Consider the following 22294-nt stretch of genomic DNA (forward strand, 5'->3'; position numbering starts at 1 on the left):
TTCATATAAATAGTCCTATCCTCCACCATTATCACTACACCAATTTAGCAATTCTAAATTCTCTTCTCAATTCTTTATTCTCATTATCTCATACTCTCTTAGTTTTTCATCTCATATTGTCATAGTGTCATACACTTAGCAATTTAGGAGGTTTTGGGTCTTTGGCCTTTGATGCTTTAACCATTGAAATCAAATTGAGATTCTGAACCGGTAATCCAACTATTTAGGTAAGTGCAACTAAATTATTTATTATTTTTTTAGAACAAAAAGTGGCATGCTCCTCCTCCCGAAACCAATTCCCCAACAGTAAATTCACTAGCTCGATTTGGAAAGTATTTAAAATAGAGGAGGTTGAGGGGAAGGGAAAAAAACCCACTTGCCAAAAATGTAGGATTGACTTTAACTTCAGTAGCAAGGGTGATACTGGCCACTTAGGCAGACATTTGCTTTTCTATGAGAAACAAGAAAAAGACATATACTTTAAAGATTTCTTGGATGTTGAGGGTAAATTGCAAGACAAAGAAGGACATGGCATCAATTGATTGAAATCAAGGAAATGGAATAGTTTTTTCAGTTTTATATGAATTATTTGTTATTTTTTCAACAATGTAATTTTTATATTTTAAATGAAATAAAATTTCTATTTTTTTCCAATTTGTTGTCTATTTTGTATTTTGGTTAGTAGGGGTGGAGATAGGAATTATTTATAAGGGGGCCAAAACTTATGGATGGGCCATAGGGGGGGTGTGCAACCATTGGGTGGAAAGTGAGGGGAGGGAAGAAACTAACATGAAAAAATGTTCTACGTGTGGAGATTTCTTGACCATAGGGGGGCCATGTCTCCCTTGGGTCTCCCCTTGGCTCCGCCCCTAGATTTTTATTTTTTATTTTTCAATTTGTTTCCAAAGTAAAATTAATTACTTTAGTTTTATTTAACTAAAAATTAAAAAAATCAAAATGTCAAGCAAAAACAAGTTGGGCCATTCTGACCCCTCGATCAAGGCCCAAACCCACGGTATGGCCTACAGCCCACATGGCCCAGAATATCGCAAAACATCGCAAGGAGGGAGGTACGGCCCCGGCCCGTTTTACAGCTCTACACTTGTCACATACTTGACCAATATACCAAAAGCATGACAACTGATCGACGGCTTAGATAAAGCAATTAAAGTCTTCCTTGATGCTGATCATTATACCCACGCCGGATCTACAACTATTCTAGAATTACAAATCCAAATTAGGGTTAGTCCAATAATTAGGTTGTTCGATTGGGGTATTTTGGTCAATGCAAGCAAGAAATATGGAGAATTCTTTAAGGGCACTTTCGTCAATAGGGATACGTTTTGTCTTTTCTCAGGTTTATTCATTCGCAGAGAAGACGCTGAATAACGTGGCATTGTGGTCGGTGCTCAGTTTGGCAGTTCCGTCGGCATTTCATTCTTTTCTTCTCTTGTCATGATCTGGAAATTGGAACGTTGTGTGGTTAAGATGTAGTGATTTATAGAACATTAGTTTAGATTGTTATCTTTATTATTATCTGTTTGATTAGCATACGAGGGACTCACACCAATTCAGTTCTCAGATTGATTACAATCTGACGGTTTGGGCATTACTAACGACAAAGTGCGTGCTTATCGGCACTCCATTATATTAAAGCGATAATACTAATACCCTTTTTTTCACATTATTTACAAAACCCAACACGTATTCACTTTCTTACGAACCCCGAGTCCGAGGGCAAATAAGGAATAATGCTGTATAAATTTCATGGTAGGCAATGTCTGGCTATTTCCTAACTTCCCGCCTATAAAACGCTCGGCTAATTTTCTCATCCACCGGAAAGTCCGTGTAGGCTTTGATTTACCGGCGATCGGAGAAATGAGTTACGAGTCAGACGGCCTTCGAAGGAAGAAGCCGCCGGAGCGGCGGATGAGGGAGATTGAGGTGTTGATCCACTCGGCGCAGGACCTGAAGAATGTGAAGCACGTGACCAAGATGAGAGCATACGCGGTGGTGTACGTGGAGCGGGAGCACGTGGCGAAGACGAAGGTGGACGAAGAGGGAGGCGTGAACCCGACGTGGAACGAGGTGGTGAAGGTGAAGTTTCACGAAGACTTGTCGGAGGATGACGTCATGTCAGCTCTCAACGTCGATATATATGCTCACGGGCACATCAGGGAGAAGCCGGTCGGGAGTGCGAGGGTGTTGCTGTGCGACGTGCTCAAGGGCGGAGACGCATCGGAGCCGGCGGATAATCCGATTCAATGCATGGCGATTCAGGTGTGGAGGCCATCCGGGCGGCCGCAAGGGCTGCTCAATCTCTGGGTCCCGCCCACCGGTAGGTTTCTTATTAGGCGGGACTCGTTGTCTTTTAGCGTGAAGGACGAGGTGGTAGCTCCGCCGTGACGGGATCTACTCCTCACAAATGGGCGCCTCACACGCACATCCACCGTGTATTGGGAGCATCTCTACGGGAGATGTTCCCAATGCATGGTAGGATCTGCGTGTGAGGCGCCTGTGAGGCGCCAGTTGTGAGGAGCAGATTCGGTCTCTGCTCCGCCGCAGGTGGCGGAGAATCCTTAGGGCGACGATCGAGAGTGAGAGCGGGGCTGGGGGATTGCTTGTTGTTTCTGTCTTTCTGCCATTCTGTCGTTATTATTTGACCAGTTGTCCAGTCCGCAAATTTTCAAGGTGGCAGTACCAAGAGGATAAGTTAGGAGAATACTGATATGATGGTTCATAGAGCTACGGTATTAGATAGCTGCAATTCAATCCTAGCCGTGGACATTGGATCAATTTAATAATGTAAATCAGTATTCAATATTCAATTCTAAAGAAGTATTTCCATTTTTATAACAGATAAAATATGTTACATTGATGGTTTTTTCTGTATTTAATCGTATAAGGCCATAGGAGACGAGTTCACATCTCCGTGGTAAAATCTCCCGATGATAATATCATTTCCGATGATGTCATCATCGGCGGAAATGTACTGTGGGGCGGCCTCTTGTGGGGTGGAGATTTGAACTGATAAGAGACGTAGATTTTTTGCCCTTTTGAAATTACTCGAATCCGCGTCTTCGTTGTAACAATGAGTTCACATATGCTCCTCACACTGACATCACAGCATGGCCGCACGTTGGTAACATGTTCCTCCCCTGAATATCAATATAAGATTATATTTTTATAAAATAATAAAAATAGAAAATATCAATAAAAGATTATATTTTTATAAAATAATAAAAATAGAAAGAGGCAAACGATGAATAGTGTCATTGTCTTTTCTTGATATTTTTCAAAAAAAATTTATTTTGATTATTTTATAAAAATAAATTGTTCTTATCTGCTAGAAAACCTATTTATTATTCATAGGAGATATTCTATACCAGTTCTGTAATAATACGTACCGACTCATTAGTGGGGCTAAGTTACCGATGAATTCACATTTGCGCAAGGGGGCTTCCAATGGAAGATGACATCATTGGGTTTGGTTCGATCATTGGAAGATGTTACCAATAAACGACGGATATTTGCTGGAGCACAGATCTGAACTCATTATCGGATGGGATCATTGGGATTGGAATCAATCTTCATCTAAACTGAAACCAACCTTTAACCACTTTAACGGGGCCCAGCTGATTTCAAATTTTGATATACAAAATGTCTGCAAAAAGATAGATAATTAGTTTTTTACATAGTGATAACACAAATTGACTCCATGGCCCAATGGATAAGGCGCTGGTCTACGGAACCAGAGATTCTGGGTTCGATCCCCAGTGGAGTCGAATCGTTTCAGTATTGTTTTTATTTTAAACATTTTTTGAGTATAATTTTGTTTTAAACATTTTTTGACTTTGGACTGAGCCAAAAATGTTGCTAGCAGGTGATGGTGAGAAATAAAGAGGAAAAGATAGAGCACATAATCCCTTCTCACAGAGGCCAAATTGACTATTTTGATTCAATGGCTATCTTTTACACTTCTAAATAAGTGAAAGTTTAAGATTATATTTGGTGATTAAGTGGTTCTTAAGGTTCCGTTTGGTTTGTAGGAAGATTTGGGTGGGATGTAAAAATTTAACGTTCTATTATTTGGTATTACATGGAAAAATAGTAGGAAAATTACCCAATACAAAACAGAGATCTCAGAGGTTCAATCCGAAATGCCTGGGTGAGGATCGTCATCAACGGTGTTACCTCGTGCGAAACTAGAATCGACAGATTCCTCCAATCTGGGTTCTACCACGGTGGCAGATTCCTCTTGCTTACTTCATGCATATGCTTTTAATAGGTTGAGATGGCCAACGACTGTATTGGTGAGGATGTCAAGAAGCTGGTGGCTGCAATCCCAGAAGGAGGTGTTCTACTCCTTGAGAATGTTACAAGGAGGAAGAAAATAACGACCTTGAGTTTGTGAAGAAGCTGGCTTCTCTTGCTGGCCTCTATGTGAACGATGCATTTGGCACAGCTCATAGAGCCCATGCTTCCAACAGAAGGTGTTACAAAATTCCTGAAACCTTCTATTGCTGATTTCCTTATGCAGAAGGTAGAAGGTAGAAGGGCAGCGGCGATTACCAGCAGCAGTGGTGGTAATTACCAGCATCAGCGATGATGATGAAGACGAAACTCAAGTTTTATCGAGTTTTTCCATTAGGGTCGCATGGTTTTGGTGTGCCCCGATTACACAATTTTGGGATCTTGCATCCTACTTTTTTCTCATCCCATCCCCCAGTTTCCCTTGAAACAAATGAGAGAAAAATGAATATTTTTTAGAAGTGCTTATTTTAACAACTATTTAAATCAAGAAGGAAGTTGCATTCAGTTTGTTTGCATTGTAATTTCATTTGCACTAGTCTAAATGCATGGGCAGTGGGGGTTATGAAGATGATATGGTACGAGCAGTGGTAGGCCGTTCTTCAAAGTTCAAATAATATTTGGCCTTCTTCAGGTGTATATTGCCAAACCGATATGAAAGAACAATTCGCAGAATGCCAAAAGCCAAATATCAATATTTGGCCTTTTATTGTTGTTTGTTTTCGATCAAATGCCACCCACAGCGGTTTTTGTGATTATACGCCTTCTTGTTTTATTCAGGGTAATAAGTTATCTTTGTATTGGCAAAAGCAACCCAAGTAATACCTTACCAAGCAGGATTCAAGCGCTTTCTTAGAAGTATTTATTGAAAAAGTGCTTCTAAGAAAGCCCGTTCAGAGGCAAGAAGCCCCACACCAAACGCAACTTGAATAGCTAGGATGGTGATGAGCTTTCTAAGTGGAGATGAAGAATTTCCACCTGCTTGATCTATATATTTAGACCAACAGAATATCTAGGATCAACAATGGGCGATGCACTTTCTAACTTAACTATAAAAGCAGACCGGAGATGGAGAACTTCAACCTGCTTGATCTATTTAGAACATCAGAAACTTGAATAGCTAGGATGGTAATGAGCTTTTTAACTTTACTAGCAGCAAACTGGAGATGAAGAATTTCCACCTGACCTGCTTGATCTATTTAGACCAACAGAAACTTGAGAAGCTCCAATATCCAAGAGAAGCAACAAGATTGACAACAATTCCCAGAATGCCAACATCAAAATTTTTAATTCTGACTCTCCCTCTAGAGACTGAATATCTAGGATCAACAGTGTGCAATGGATTTTCTAACTTAACTATAAAGCAGACTGGAGGAGAATTTCAACCTGCTAGATCTATTTAGACCAACAGAAACTTGAGAAGCTCAAATATCCAAGAGAAGCAACAAGATTGACAACAATTCCCAGAATGCCAACATCAAAATTTTTAATTCTTACCCTCCCTCTAGAGACTGAATATCTAGGATCAACAGTGTGCAATGGATTTTCTAACTTAACTATAAAGCAGACTGGAGGAGAATTTCAACCTGCTCGATCTATTTAGAACAACAGAAACTTGAAAAGCTCCATATTATATATCAAAGAGATGCAACAGGGTTGACAGCTTTCATGAATTTAGGAACATCACTGTTGTTGTATTTATTTTGTTGGGGATCAATCGGTTCCTCTTGTTTTTCCAAGATATTTCAATTTGACAAGCCAGGGAAAAGAAAGAAACATCCGTTCATCAGGCACTCTCATTTATTTGGTATGGTTGTTGATGGTGTTGAAAATAATGCACTCAAGGTGAGTCACCTAGCAAACACTTTGTGTTATCTAGGCTCGTCTCCTGCTGCTGCTGGTGGAGGTGGTGCTTGTGGTGGGGGCAGAGTATACAAGGACTTGAGTTGCCTGCTTATGAGCTTGCTATTGTTTAGAGCCATTTGGAGTTCCAAATCATCAGACCACCACTGCTGCAAGCCATGAGCCTCAAGAAACTTCTGTTTGCCCTTGGACATCACAAACAGTTTTGCTGCCACATTCTCATTTGCAGGATCTGCATTCTCCTTGCCAGCAGCTTCACCATTGCTGGATGAGCCGTTTATTGTAATAGCTGGATCTGAATAATAACAACAGATGTAGTCACTGTTGTTTACATATAGATGTGGAACCCATTTTTTGGGTTCTCTCGATGTCTTAACTCCTGCACCAGCAGCTTTTTCTGGTTCATCTCCATTAGTCTGAGCTTCACCACTTGAAGGAAGCATTGATTTTAATCTATTCCAAACCGACCCGGCTTTCTCTCCAATGCTTCTCAAGCTCATAGCTAGTGAAACAGAAGGTGGATTGAACAGATGAGTCTCTACATATATTCCTTCTTTAGCTAATGCTTTGCCCACTTGGAGAGCAAAACCAGCTCCTAAAGAATGACCAGCAATACATACATTGCGACTACCATATCTGTCAACTGCCATTTTTAGTGCCTCCAGGGCTATGCCAAATCTGACAGACCCCTTCAAGCTTTCCCATGCTAGAAAGCGGAGATCATCCTCTATATCCCTCCTAATAGTAAAACTCTTCAACAAAGTTCCTCTAAGTGCTAGAACAGCCCTTGGTGCACCACTAGGTCTCATCACTACAAAGTCAGCTAGAGCTGCAGATCGGTCCCATTCCAGTAAGGCCCCAAATATGGACCCATCCCTTTCATCTATTAATGTTTGGGTCAGCTTGTACTTGAAGGGTTTCCACCAGTTTGGAGCTAGGCCATTCTTTTCTGTTTTGTTTTCCTGTCTGTCAAGTTCAAGCAAATAAACTGCTTGTATGATGCAGGCTATTACTGTTCTTTTGTAGTTGCTATCCTTCCTGCAAAATCAATTGATCAAGAGTTTCTAATTAATGAAAGGATGAAAACACATAAGACAACTGGAAAGATTTGGTTTCTATAAGAAATTAGAAATTAAAGAAAAATTTGTCGATAAAAGAATTTCTAACTGACAAAGAGGGCAAGACATTCACTTCTTGATTTCAATGAGTATTCCAAACAATTCAGATGAATAATTGAGCCCCAAAAAGCACAAATTTGATCAGTTTGAACACAACAATCGAAGGCACCTCCTATAGAATCCAATGTCAGTATCATATGAAGCTGACAGAGAATACATAACAGCACTATATCTGAATATCTGTTGTGATATTCAATTATATTATAAAATATAAATGACTGAATTATAAATAATTTGTCTGACCAATAATAAATAGATAGAAAAAGAATTCTGAATCATTAAATAGTTTGTAATTTGTATAGAATTTTCTCCACATCTGTGATGGCTTTTCTTCATCTTACCAAACTATAGCAGAAAACTTTTACTTAATAATGCTAATTTACTATCTAATCATCCTATATCTCTGATTAAGGTGGAGGCTCAGACCACAGCTTTAACACATTGAAATCACCCTACCAAATTACCACCTTTAGGTGGGTGAGGTTATGAGAAGGATCGGAGGACTTATTGAAAGGAAAGTTGTGGTTCTGTGGGGTTTCCAAAGGTAGAAGAGGAGCATATATAAACCCATATAAAGTGTTGTGGTGGAGAGGAAAAAGGGCATTTAATATCAGTTTGCACAAAGATCAGGAGAATGGTTTTTCCAAAACAGACCAAAATAAAGGGACCATGTAGTCGGGCTCTAATTTCTAGTGTATTTTCAATTCGAGTCACTCTTTCTTTTTCCTTGATACGAGTACAGAACAATTCTATCAAATTGAATAATAGAAAGTAGAAACCCATAAAAATCTACAACAACAAACTAAACAAAGGATAATACTCTAATCCACTAGAGAATTCCGTTATTCCAACAAATCTAACAATCCAGAATATAATATCAAAGTTCAAATAATGAAACTTCAGAATTTGTAGGTCAGGGAGTCTAGACAACACTTAAAGTTTTTGTTGAACTTCAAGTAAGAATGTAGACCCATTACAGCATACATGACCAATTGCTTCAGACCCCAAAATATCTGTGAAAAAAGAAAGAAACGACGAAGATATGGGTTTCTACATTACCAGCTAGAATTGATCAAATCCCTCCAGTTCGGAGAAGAAACATTACGAGGACCAGAGACATGGAACGCGTAAGGATGAGCCTCACCACTTGATCCACTCCCCTCCGCTAGCTCCCCTACAGAGCGCTTCGCCATGAAACCACCTCCGCTCCTTCTCTCTTTTCTTGTATTCTTTGCATGTTATCGCAGAGAAAGCAGACGAAAAAGATTAGGAAAGCAGAGAGAGAAGCAACGGTCGAGAATAAGCAGTGGAGGAGAAAGAAGGAAAAAGAAGAGAGACGAGAGAGCCTCTTTGCTTCGCTTTTTCTTGCACCTTTTAAATATTCTGATTCGGTGCCAACTTGACTGTAATCAATTGAATGTTTACGAGAAATAATCATCTGAAAACGTTTCGAATGCGTTACCGAGTACCGACCGAGTCCGGCGCGTCCAACGGTAATATTTCTTTCAGGTTAAAAATCTCCGTGAATTGTTTTCTAACACGAAAGAGTCCCTGCAGATTTGCGTTAATGACTTAATCTGGATATTCCCCGGGGCGGACTGGCTAAGGATAGTATGGTAATTTAATTTGTTATATAAACGTCAGGAGACCAAAATTCCCTGTTACTGTTGGTTTATTATTTGCCCTTGTTTGCTCCAGAAATTTACGGAATGACCCTTCCCAGCGCGTACCAGCTGGCCTAGTGGGTCGGTTTATTTATCGGATAGATTGCTCCGACCCGCCCCGGGATCCGAATACGAACCCGCTTTTGGATCGGTTTTGGCCTTTTGGTTGTGGCAGAAGATTCGGAGGACTATCTTCAGATGGCCCACCCCGTGGATTGATTCAGAATAATCAAGTGATAAGGCTGTGGGCCATCCCCGGGTTTCAGGTGTCCATCATTTGAGTCCGGATCAGCTACTCACATGGCGCGACTCACACCGACCTCACAGTATGTTCTGATCGCACACATTGGAGATGTTCCCGATGCAGGGTGAGATGTGTCTGTGAGGTGCGCTCTGTGAGGAACAGATTTCAATTCTCACCATTTGTGTGGTCCAGATTGTTTCATAAGTGGGCTGTGGGACATGGTTATAACACGTGTCTGACTACGTGGAGCCGAGGAGGAGCTGTCCCTCGAATATATGTGGTGGAGCTGTTTTTCAATTTAAAATTAAGCGCGTGAATACAAAGTAAAACGGATTTCTGGCCTCAAAAGCACTACAATGAATGGAATAGAGTGGAGAGCTTGTTGGGGAATCAGCAGAGGAGAGTCGTCGACTGCAATTCCATGGCATTGATCTATGGAGTCGCCTCTCTGCAGTCGAAGCCTTCACCTCCAACACCTCTTCTTCCAAAACACAGAAATCTCTTCTTTAAACTTTCCTCCTCGCAAAGCCCACCACCCGCAAACCAGCTTTCTTCTTCTTTCAGAGCTGCTGCTCGATCAGAAGGAACAGGAGGAGGAGTAAAAGAGGAGGACCCTCCTGATTTCACAGGTATCATATGTTTTTTTGTTCTGCTTTCTTGCTTGATGATTTGATCACATAACTGAGCTCAATTAAACTCTGTTGGATTTTTTTTTTCGGTCTCTACTGGTGGAAACAAGAAATCAAGCATCAAATTTGGTCCTATAAATAATTGGAGCTTGGGTCAACAAAAACAAAACTAATGGTCATGAACTAAGTTGTGTTTCTCTGCTACCATGATGGTTTTTCTTTTTTCTTCGTTATGATAAAAATTCCAATTCCGAATAGAGATTATGATGATCCAGGACTGAAGCCCCATCTTCTTGATATGACCATGTGGGATTTCCTGAACGTTCTGTGTATGACTGTGTGATGCCTATTCTTTGGTCGCTTCTTGCAAATATAGCAAATGGTTTCCATTTCGAACTATATTATATACTATATGATAATGCGAAATGGCATCCTGTTACTCTAATAAACAAGGGATCACCTATGCTCACTGTTGTGCCAGTAATCAAGAAAACACGAAAGAAATGCAATAACAGAGAATACACAATAATAACGTGATTTGGTGATTTCTCTGTCATTGGATGAAACCCTGCAAAAAACTTCACTACTCTCAAAAAGATTACAGCCCTAAGCAGAAAGTTAGTTTCTATATCACATTATCACCAAGTTTGATTTCTGAATGCTTTCCTAATTTGAGTACAACCCATGTGTGGTTGGTTACATGAATCCTGTTTCGCCATTTTGTTCTGGTCTGTGCCTTATCCGTTGTTAAATTATGGGCACTTAAAAATCATCTCTTACTACTTCCGCTCAAGTTCTTTTTGGTGCTCTTCTAGCCCCTTCAACTTGTAACAAATCACTTCTTTTAACAGGTGCTGTAATTGGTCTTCTATGCACGCTACAAATGATCTCAGTCTACTTTCTCCCATTTTATCACCTTTTGGAGCCTCTCTTTGGTTCCTTCATATGATTTCATTTATGACCCTGACCTTTCTAGTTTTACCACTCATCCATCTAAGCATTCATATTTCTGCCGCACTTACTTTTCGGACATGTTTCTTAGCTGCCCAACACTTCGCTCCATGCAACATAGCTGCCTTACAACTGTTTTATGAAAGTTTCCTTTTAGTAGAAGTGGTATTTGGCTATCGCATAAGAATCTAGATGCACACCTCAATTTTGTCCATCGTGCTCATATTCTATGAACAACATCCTCCTCAGTCTCTCCTTTGTATGGATTATTGAACCAAGGTTATGAAAGAGGTCACATTGAGTTATCTCTTGATCTTCAATCCCAAGTGTACCCTAGTTTGCACTCCTAAAAGGCCATTGCCCAATGTTTGTCCCAGTTATCTGGGTTCTTGGGAGGGTAGAATGGATGGAGTTATAACTTTTGGCATTTTTTTGCACATGGGTCAAAGGAACCTCCTCTTGAATATGCTTAGTCAATTCATTTATGATTAGTGAAAATAAATAAGGACCAAGTGTTGAACCTTGTTGAAGACCCATTATAGCTGTAAAATCTGATGTCTCTCCCAGAGGTGTTCTGACCTTGGTTTTTGCACCCTCATGCATATCATTGATTAGCTCCATATACGTATTTGGGACTCCTTTCTTTTTAAAACCCATCATATTACCTCTCTATGACTTCTATCATATGCTTTTTTTTAGATCAGTGAAAACTATATGAAGACCTATTTTTTTCTAAACTTTCTATCATCATCTAAGCCATATCCTAACTACATGGGTTGGCTACTAATCTTGTTTCGCTACTCCATTCCGTTTAATATGGTTTTCATTGTTAAATTATAAACCATCTTAATAGAAAATAGGACTAAAACACAGTAACACTAATACTGGAAATACCCCTGTACAGCAGATGTCCAGTCAAATTTCACATATGGTTTGATCCTCTTGACCCCTAGTTGGGGAACAATGCTCCTCCTAGACCCTCCCTCCCCCATTGGAATACAGGTCCCTTGGAATGAAAGACAGTTTCATCACTCACCATGTCACTCAGCATTGAATTACTTCATAATTCAAAATTCTATGTGGCTTGAATCTTAAAGCACTAGCCCAAAATAGGTAGAGGGTTTCTCTTTCATGTTAATGTATAAGTTAGAATATTATTTCCTCTCACTCTTTATATTCTAACTGCCTTTTATATTAAATTCTTATTATGCCTCTTCTATGAATGAAGTTTTGGTTTCATACACTAATCCGTGTTTGCTGCATTTTCTGGAAAGTGTCTTTTTCTTCTGCACGAACTCAGCTGGATCTCTTGGAACAATTGACTTCCACCAGCTCTTCTAGTGATGGTATGTGTAGTTGTCCCATATGAGAAAAACCATTTTAAACATTGTGCCACTTTGATGTTGGTAAACTTTTGGATTTCTTATTTTGTAAACAGGTTATGAGAGTGATGGGAGTTCTCTGAAACCTACGATTCGTGATCAGCTCTCTCAGTTAGTTGGAGACAGAGAAGGAGAGGATTTCAGTATTCCATTAGGTAAAAATCTAAAGAAGGTGAGCCCAAAATTCTTAACCATATCACAGAAGAGAAACATCAAAAGGCAGGAATACTTGAATGAAGTGTCTCAGAGGAATGATACAGTTTTCTTTGCCACAATTGGAGCATTTGTAATTCTTCCCCCACTTGTTATATTAGGGATTGCTGTATTAACTGGTTATGTACAGTTTTTTCCATGACTTGGAATCATTAGTTCATATAAGGAATTGGGAAAATTTCTGCAAATACGTAGATTTGCCATGTCCAAGTAATTAGGCTTCTTTCAAGATATAGAGGACTGTGAGCACCTGTTCTCTGATCTATAATATGTGAGAAGAAGCTATATCTTTCAATGAGAACAGATAGTATGAATAGGCATGACATAATTCCCTTATGATTCTCTGTCTACCATTTTTGCAACTTTGAAGGAGAATTTTCAGTTTATGTACAGAAGCTAAATCATTTTCCATTTAGATGGTTGAATTCAATTTTGAGTTTCAATTTCCCTGTAAAAATCATCCAAATATTTTTTTTTCATGACTCTCTTCTTTCGATCCATGAGAAAGCATATTATGTACTCATCATTGTTGTAGAAAAATGTCATTCCTCCACTTTCTCAATTTTATTCTCATGCTTTCCTCATCATGCTACAACATCAACGGTTGAGTATTGATCCTCTTTCCTTTTCCCAATGAACTGAGATTCTGCAGCATCAGTATGGTCATTTAGTGATGAAGTGACATTTTTTGGTAAAGGATTAAGTGACATTTAGGTCCATTATTGAAATATGAAATCATGAAATTGGCCTTGGAAGTTCCACTCTATAATACTGATCACCATGCCAAATTTCTATCTTACAATTTAGTCATCTTAATTCTTTGATGTATTTCAGAAGTTGCCAACCACAGGAAGTTATACTAGGTTAAAAGTGTGGTGTTAACAATCGAAATCTATCTCCATTTTATTTCCTCCTGGCATTTTGTCAAAACCAAAAAAGTTTTAACTATGGATAAGGTTGCCAATGGATCAGATGTTGACATCTTGATTCAAATTCAATCTGATTAAACCTGACAGACGTGTTATTATTAGATCTGTTTCTAATAGGATCATTTAAAATCCACCAAAAAAACAAGTACTTGTTAGTAAATGAATGTTTCGCTTTCAGTTGAAAGGTTGTATGCTCAGGTCTACCGAGATCAATCCAACCATCTCATGCAGCCGGTTGGTCTAAATCTGCATGAGATTAAGAATGGCGGCAGAAACCTGTTCTGTTACCAACTTGTCGAATAAGAGAAACAAATCTGAGTAGATACAGAGATACAGTTGATGCAAATAGAAAAGATGAGAGCTGAGGTGGTCCAATTAAATTCCAAAGGAGTCACCTTCTTGGCACATAATCATTTCATTTTTGTAGTTAGCAATTAGCATTTGAATGCAGGATTTCATCATCCAAAATGGTTCTATTATAAGAATGTTGATGAAAACTAGAAATGACTTCATTTCTTGCCATCCCAACAGTAATTTGCAAATGCCACATCAAATAAGATTTATTTTCCAAACTTTTCTGCGTACGCATCTTTTAATCTTTTCAGCTTTTGATTATCAAATAGAAAAAAATATTAATTTTTGGTATTTCGAGCTTTGCTTGAGTTCAGATGATCACGCGAAAAGTGAAAACATTACCTGCGACCCTGGTTGCAGAACAAATCAATGACCCCAAGTGAAATATGAGTACGCCAGCGTTTAAAATAAAAAATCAATCCACGTGATGTATTAAATATATTGCCAACAACACCGTGTTTGCATTTCATTGGAGGTCACTGAATTGTTCTGCGACCATGGTTGCAGGCAGCGTTTTCAAAACTGGACTGGACTGGATGATTGGATTGGAAAAATTGGAATCAATCATTGTTTCATCCCAAAACTGTTTTTTGGCTAAAAACTGTTGATTTGGTCAGCAAATTGCTGATTCGGGTGATTGAAACGTCAATTTAGATAATGTTTTTTGACCATTTTTTGTTTTTTAAAGTTCTATTTATTATTATTATTTTTTGTGAGAGTAGGTCACCTGTTTGGACTGGACGGTCAGATCTTTCGACCTGGACAATGAATTTTGGCTGTTTTTTTGTTTTTAAAATTTAAAATTTAAAATTTTTTTGCCAGAGTGAATTGTTTGTTCGGACCGAATGATCCAACCATTTGACCCAGGAACTGGACCCAGAACGGTTCCTTGTCCGGTCCAGTTTAACAAACCTTGGTCGCAGGTAATGTGATCTAATTTAGTTCAATTTCTTATACATAGAGACATAATTTTGGGTTATATCAGATTCTTTTAAATCCATTATGTTGTTCCATACTTAACTTTTGTTTCCCTTTAGCAATAAACGTGGCCCTATTAGTTCAAATGAAATGGAAAAATCATAATGAAAGTATGAAAATATTCAATTCCAAATTGCATCCAAACACATAAAGAAACGATACAACCGTACAAAGTCACAAATCTAATAGCTATCATAGTCAGTGTCACACGGAGACTCTTAGAATCTAACTGCACAACTCCATGCCAACCCTTGTGAAAATCACCATATCATCCCCAATACTACCAAGACTATTGTATGTGTAATTAATCAACGTTGCCTCCATGCAGTTCACACAGTTGATTTGGAATATTATCATTAGCCACGTGAGGGGACGACTCACATGGGACCCACAATATTCTAGATTAGCTGTAGAGATGTATGGGTGGAGCCGTGGAGGAAACATGCACCAAGTATAAGTTGCCTTAGAATTCTCCAATAATTCTTCATTTTCTTTGAGTTTGAGGCTTCCTTTTGCCAAATGTCAATGCCAATGCTTCATCTGATATCACTACTTGTCTAATACTTTAAAAGAAATCCAACCTTTCACAGTTGAGGAAGAAAAAGAGTAAAAAAAAGAATTGGATACGTTAGCTTGAAATCATCAATCAATCCGTCTCTTTTTCAACAAGGAACATTCATCTCCTTTCGATTGTCTCTTGGAGTTGGAGAGATTTTTTGATCAGTGGGGATAATTGGCTCATTACCTAAAATCACTCCTTGCTTCTGCATATAATCCCATTTGTCTTGGAAGAGATAGAGGAAAGCAATGAAAGAGACCTCGGCAGTGAAAAGTATATACCATAGTCTTGTACTTCTGGATGTCCTCTTGTGATAAGCTTGTAATCCAGTGTATATATTGATTATTCCAAGTGCAGAAAGTCCTGTTCCAAATACCCAATGGACAAAATACCACAGGCTTCTTCCTTTGGACCCCCTGTCGATTAAGAGGAGATACAAAGAGAAAAGAACTTAGGAACCATTTGTTTTTTAGATTTTGAGAGGGGGAAAGTTGGTCAATGGGATTTTGGTTCCCATTGGCCAAGAAACCCACTTTCTTTTTTTAGATTTATGTGTGCTTCATGGAAAACTTATTTTCTCTAGGTAATATGTATTTACTTGGACAGGTGATACCCATCTCTTGGGTGGGAAAGTTACTAATTACCTATAGGGGTGGGGGAGTTGCCAACATTTGGATGAGACAAAATTGCCCTTTAAAATAATGGATTTTTATGGATAAAACGGCCTTTATCTTATTAACTCGAAAAATGAAAGAACATGAATAAATGCACTTATTAACATAAATGCATTTACCTAAATAAATAACTCTCTTCTAGGATCAAGTGTTTTTCCAGGGGCTTCACCACCAAGTTAAAGGGTACTAAATGGTCAAAGGAAAATGGACTAGATCAATAGTCACTTTTCATTTCTTCCCTGGTGAGAAGACTGAGACTCAGTATGAGGAAATCAAGGAATTTACCTTTGGGGCCTGCAAAACCCAATGAGGGCTTGGACCCATATGAGACCATAAAGGGCCAGCCCTATCCTTTGGTGTTTATTATTGAAGGCATTATCAAAATTTTTGATGGACAGAACTGCTCCAATTGTGGCAAGAAGCACTGAAAGCACCTGATGATTTGAAAAGTAATTAGAATAGAAGATTGGACCAAAGAAAAATCATAGATTTGCTATTAAATTTTAGAAGGATCACATAAATGTGCAAGTCACCATAGAAACTTGGTCTGCTCAATAGAGAAGACGATTTAGTTCATCCCCTATAATATAATTACCATTTTTACAAAAAATTATAATATTTAATAGATCATTATCATCCCATGGGTATAATATAGTATCGAGTTTTCAATCCTCCGATATGCTATATACTGCAAGTTAGGACTTCTGTTCACCGATACACACTGATACAATACCCTTCAAATTTAAAGTGACAGATGCCAGAGACAATATTTGGTGTCATCAGTGGGTTCAAAAATTGATAATATCTCTTACTGGGAGTAGAGACCTGGGATCAAATCTTGCTATCATTAGGGTTGGGGGTTAAGAGAGGGAGATGGACTACCCCCGTTGTAAAGCCTCATGGAAGAAGAAGAGGAATTGATAATATACTTGAATCTTGCTTAAAATTAAATCAGTAATCTAGTACAATGTACATAGATCATTTCAAGGCTTCAATATTATTCTAATTATATCTTTTCAAATATTTTGTTTAGGAGAAAAAGAGAAGTGTTAGTAGTTTGAATTTTTTTAATTATTAAATATTTTAATAGGATTAATTTAATAATTTAATTATTAAATATTTTTCCATTGCTTCATGGACTTTATTACTATTTTTGTTATTATTTTAACTTTTAATAATTTATTTTTAATTTATAAATTTTTATATTTTTTCAATTTTATTCATATTTTAATAAGCTTTTAATTTTTTTATAATGTATCATAATGTGTTCATATTTTTCAATATTATTTTGAATTTAATAAATTATATTTAATGAAATAGTACAAACTGAATTCAAAATTAACAAATAGTATGTTCTAGGGGGTAAAATAGTAAAATTAAGGAATATCAAATGCTGAAGGTTTGATCCAACACAAAAACCTTCTTTGTTCAGAGACTTTAAAAAGTTGGAAAGCATATATGTTTCTTTTCAGATTTCAGATGCCATTAATATCTTTTTAACTTTTTCAGATTTCAGATTTATCAAATGCCACCTTAGATACATAAATATAATAGCTTTTTAAGAGATGAAAAAAAAATGCAATTATCCACTTCAGTTGCGCTTGGTTCATAGTTTTAAAAAAAAGGTGGTATATGGATTAAAAAAAACCAATTACTTTTTAGAGATTGACTATGCATGTTTTGACCAAATAATACAAAATAGGGTGTTCATTTTGTGGCTCATTTTTTTACTATGATATGGGTTTGACTATCAATACCGGAAAGATATGATATCTAAAAAACTTACAGCCAATCAACTGGTATCACAAAAGAGTGATCTCAATTGGCATTTAGAGGGTGCTTTGATTGGTCAAATCTTTTAGATACCATATTTTTCCAGTAGCATAGAATATATATATATATATATATATATATATACTACTTTTGAGCCAAAAAAATTCTTTATCATGTAACCGCCATCATGCTTACATCAGCAATCCATGTGTGTGAGAGGCACCATACCAATCTTTTTCATGGTTCAGTTTTTGAACCATGATATTCTGAGACTCGTGTGCATGTACTAGCCTATATACTTTTTATGATACAGTAGTCATTATCAAATAGAGACATTATAACTGGAACCATATGACTGCCATGTCATATGTACATCAGTGAATCATGTTTTCTAGTTGAAAAAGCTATAAAAAATTGTGTTTGGCAAAGGGCGGTTATACTGATTCCAGAACAAGCATACAAAACGCTGGTTATGTTTATGAACCAGATGAAGGAAGTATGAATACAAACACCCCCTAATATTTCCTTTGTGATTTTGGTCTAAGCTCCTTTTCTCATTGATAACGTTATCGTTACCAAAAGAAATCAATTTTGAGTTATAAACTTTAAACCGTGCATGATGGGAGAATGGAAATAGGCTCCCCATCCAACCTGATTCATCTCGATATGGACATCTTCAAATATCAAAGGGTTATTGAATTCAAAAAAGAAAGAAAGGTAGATTATATATAGTATCGTGAGAATATTAATCATTTTAATAATAATTAATTATATGAATTTATCTTTTGTTACATGAGGCTTGGGTCCCACTTATTAATTAGTGGGTAATATGAAAAACATAGTTAACAAATATATATATATATATATATATATATATATATATATATATATATATATATATATATAACCACCAAACCCCACAATCACATAAATGGTAAAAAGCTTTTACCACATGACTGAGGACGGTTTCATTGTTTAGTAGTATATAAGACTAAGAGTCAAGAGTAAGAAATATTTTTGAACAAATATAATTAAGGGCCCATTTGGTTTATGGGAATAGGGATCTGGAATTGGAATTGGAAATTTAGAACGGGTCATTCCGATTTCAACTATTTGGTTGGACGGATTGGAATCCCATTTTCATTCCTGGTAGAATGACATTTCCCATTTGTGTAATGGCAATTCCCTCCCCCCTCCCTTGGGAATGAAATTTATTCCAGTTTATTCCAATTCCCATTCCAATTCCAGTCTGAACCAAACATACTTATGGGAATAGATAATTCCAATTCGGTTTCTGATTCCAACTGCAAACCAAATGGACCCTAATAATTTCCCTTGTTGTTCAAGGGATAACCTGGTATTATTTTATTAGTGATCATGAACTTGGGTTAAATAAGAGCTATGAGCCATTTACATTTTTTTTTATCGCCAATTACAATCATTTATAAGTTAAAGTGGAGAATCTAATGAATTCAAGGGAGGATTGAATGATCACTCATTAGTTTATGAGACCCGATTAAAAAAAAGGAAAGAAGATAGAAAGAAAGAAATGATTAACTTTTGCCACTCTGGTCATGCAAAAAAATAATCGACAGTTCTGAATGGTGGAAGAGTGAGGATAATATAATGTAACAATTAAAAGAAAAGATGCTCTCACCTGTAAAATTACATGGAAATGGAAGAGAACTTTGAGCCTTCTCCCACATTCCTCTCTATTGGACATTCTTATAAGAAGTATCCCAACTGGCATTAGGAATCCCATGGAAGCCCAGAGGAGAAACCCATGAAGTGCAATTTCAAAGGAAAGCTCAAGGCTCATCTGTTAATGTATAACAGAAAGCAGTTAGAATATCAGTAATCATACATATCTCATGTAATAGTAATTGACGTGCTTCACTAAGTGGCCAGATTATGCTCTACAAATTCATGTTCAAGCAGAATGGTTGCTGCAAAAATTCTTTGTGCATACAACAAGAAAATTTGTTTGGCAAGTGGTAGATGAAAGAGAAATGGAGAAAAATAGAAGAACTGCAGAGTTGATAAAATAAAATTACCTTCTGATTGTTTTGTTTGATGCTCCTGTTACTGCCGACTTGTTTCACCTGTTCATGAGATGATTCTGCCAAAGGTAGAAGAGGAAGAAGAAGAAGAAGAAGAACAGAAAAGCTTGCAACACTGATGAAAGGAAACAGCTTTTGGAGGATCTTCATTTTTCAATGCTTAGAAGCTAGAAAGAGGTTGATCACGCAGCTCTGACAACCCTTTTGTGCTGATTTATAGCTTCATGGGACAGAAATAATCTTCTAAATGGATACTACTTGACGAAAATACAGGCTCAACCAAATTATCTTCAGTGAATGTACGAACTCATCTAACAAATATATGAATCTATATATCCATATATATCTTCTTTAATTTGTATCAAAAAGCTTCAGCATCTTTTCTTTGTTTCCCCACTGCATAGGTAGATACGTTTGAAAACTTTTGATATTCAAAAAAGAAAGCAGACCCACACTCAGAGATAAGTTGACAAGTAAGGTTATTTGTTTTCACTGTTCCACAAACTGCATTTCTTCCTGTTTAAAGAAGCCAAAGTAGGGTGGTCTGTGAACGTATAATAAGGAGAATACCAAACTAAACTAGTTTATTAGTATTAACAGAATGGGTCTTGACCATTCTTGCCTTCTAGATGGAGTTTTGATGGTGTTGGGTTACTTGGGTAGTAGCTGGATTTTAATATTAAAAAAAAAATGAAGTGGTGGGTATAGGTTTGAAAATTAAAATCAAACCTGTGGGGCTCACTTGTGCAGGCTTTTTGGTCTGGTGGAGGAGAATGTGGAGTTGCAGAGCAGAAAAGGGTCAGTTTTTTTAATGGAGATGTTTGAAAATGTGGAGTTGCAGATTGGCGTATGGAAGTAGACATTATTTTCTGCATCCCCACTACCTTCACAACTGAGAGTGCACACAATAATAGTACTCTTTGAACATAAACAGATACGCACAATCTCTACATATATGATCCAGACACTATGGTGCTCCTTTCTGTAGCAAACAATTAATGGGTATTCTGGTCAATTGAATCTGTTCATTGACAAAAATACCCTTATCGATGATGTGGCACTTGTAGATTGGGTTCTGGCTAAATGTATATGCCAATGGGAATCAGAATCAAAATCCTTTTAAATCGGAATCGGAATGGTCTATTCCCAGAATCTATTTGTGTTTGGTTCAAGACAGGAATAGGAATAGAAATTAGAATCAACTGGAATGAGATTTCATTTCCAAAAGAGGGGAGGAAATGGCCATTCCCTCAAAATGGGAGAATGCCATTCCATCAGGAATGGGAATGAGATTCTGATTCCACCCAACCAAACTATTGGGATCGGATCCAGAGCTCTATTCCTGCGAATCAAACCAAACAGGTCCTGAGATTTCATGAAGCTCATTGATGTGAAATTAATGATCCTCCCTTCATGAACCAGCTTCTATCATTGCTCATGACTAATTAAAAGAAATATGTTGTAAACCAGACAACAACATAATGAAATCAGCCTTGATTTCTATGGGCAATAGGAACTAAACAACAGGAACTGAGAGGTAAGGAGGAAAAGCTTGTAAGTGGTAGATCTCAAGGTGGGCCAAGACATTTGAGCTCATGGAGCTTTTGGTGGGGAGAAATGTGACAGTCACTGGAAGAAGCTTCCATGGCCCATGGGCTAGCTGCACTTTATTTCTTATCTCCTTTTGACAAACATGTAGCATACGTATGTACGTATAGACATGTACAGAGGCTCTGCATGGTATATATTTATATGTGGTCCATCTAGTGATGAATTTGGACCACTGAATCAGCTGTCCTCATCTTGGGGGTTCATATTGTTCTTATCCAAGACCTAAAAACAACCTAAAATGAGTAGGTAGGCTAATTTGGAAAAGGTGATTTACTGGTAACAAATTTTGATGATTGTTTGATCCAAGTTTTCAACCCACTTGATCCAGCTATCCAGCTTTTCCCCAAGCTGATTGGCAACCTGGTTGGTGAAATTTAACACCTTCAACAGTTGATGAATTAGGTACTCCATCACCACAAACCCAATTGGTCATGGGGCCAGTTCCTGGGTGGAAGATTTCTGTCAATTGAACAATTCATCTCAGATGATGCTGATCAGATGGTTATCATCATATTCCAATAGGTATGATTTGGTGGGTGTGGCTCACCTTAGTGGCAACCCCCAACAATTGGATGATATGGAATAATAGAGCAATTGCACCAAGGGAAAAGGTAGTGGCATCACTGTCTTTCAAAATCATCAAATGGGTCCATGTCATCCTCATTCAACACATGAAGTAATGATGCCACTTTCCATGTCCGTTGATATGTCACATGTTACCACAACAACTATATCCACTGAGCACAATCATGAGCTTGAAAGGAAAGAACAGTAGTAGGTATTTCAGATGAATCAAAATTACAGTTAGATTACGTGTTTATTAGGCTATCACCCCTTCTAAATCCATTTAGGCCCAGTTTGGTTTGCAGCGAATCAGAATCCCATTCCCCATTTGAGGGAATGGCCATTTTCTGCTCCTTT

The 22294-nt window shown here is 37.6% G+C and overlaps 3 protein-coding genes and 1 non-coding gene across 4 annotated transcripts; 2 read left to right on the forward strand and 2 right to left on the reverse strand.

The window, feature by feature from the left end:
* The first annotated feature begins 3712 nt into the window (after window positions 1-3712).
* Window positions 3713-3785, forward strand: TRNAR-ACG (transfer RNA arginine (anticodon ACG)). Its single transcript has one exon. It is a non-coding gene; the product is annotated as a tRNA-Arg (tRNA).
* Window positions 3786-5926: 2141 nt separating this feature from the next.
* Window positions 5927-8763, reverse strand: LOC148862134 (GDSL esterase/lipase At4g10955-like). The gene is made up of 2 exons (XM_088985378.1): window positions 8412-8763; window positions 5927-7212 (listed from the first exon to the last, which is right to left on the reverse strand). Exons 1-2 carry the CDS (start codon window positions 8543-8545, stop codon window positions 6183-6185), a joined length of 1164 nt encoding a protein of 387 aa, XP_088841504.1. The 5' UTR covers window positions 8546-8763; the 3' UTR covers window positions 5927-6182.
* An 803-nt stretch (window positions 8764-9566) lies between these two features.
* On the forward strand, window positions 9567-12892 carry LOC148862135 (myosin-G heavy chain-like protein). The gene is made up of 3 exons (XM_088985379.1): window positions 9567-9889; window positions 12115-12186; window positions 12279-12892. The coding sequence occupies exons 1-3, from the start codon at window positions 9682-9684 to the stop codon at window positions 12575-12577; spliced, it is 579 nt and encodes a 192-aa protein (XP_088841505.1). The 5' UTR covers window positions 9567-9681; the 3' UTR covers window positions 12578-12892.
* Window positions 12893-14801: 1909 nt separating this feature from the next.
* On the reverse strand, window positions 14802-20168 carry LOC148862136 (cytochrome b561 domain-containing protein At4g18260-like). The gene is made up of 4 exons (XM_088985380.1): window positions 19757-20168; window positions 19360-19521; window positions 16215-16363; window positions 14802-15671 (listed from the first exon to the last, which is right to left on the reverse strand). The coding sequence occupies exons 1-4, from the start codon at window positions 19910-19912 to the stop codon at window positions 15359-15361; spliced, it is 780 nt and encodes a 259-aa protein (XP_088841506.1). The 5' UTR covers window positions 19913-20168; the 3' UTR covers window positions 14802-15358.
* Between the last annotated feature and the right edge of the window lie 2126 nt (window positions 20169-22294).

This window comes from Nelumbo lutea, chromosome 4, assembly GCF_056320005.1.
Source record: "Nelumbo lutea isolate HS-2025 chromosome 4, American lotus-T2T, whole genome shotgun sequence".
Lineage (NCBI taxonomy): Eukaryota > Viridiplantae > Streptophyta > Magnoliopsida > Proteales > Nelumbonaceae > Nelumbo > Nelumbo lutea.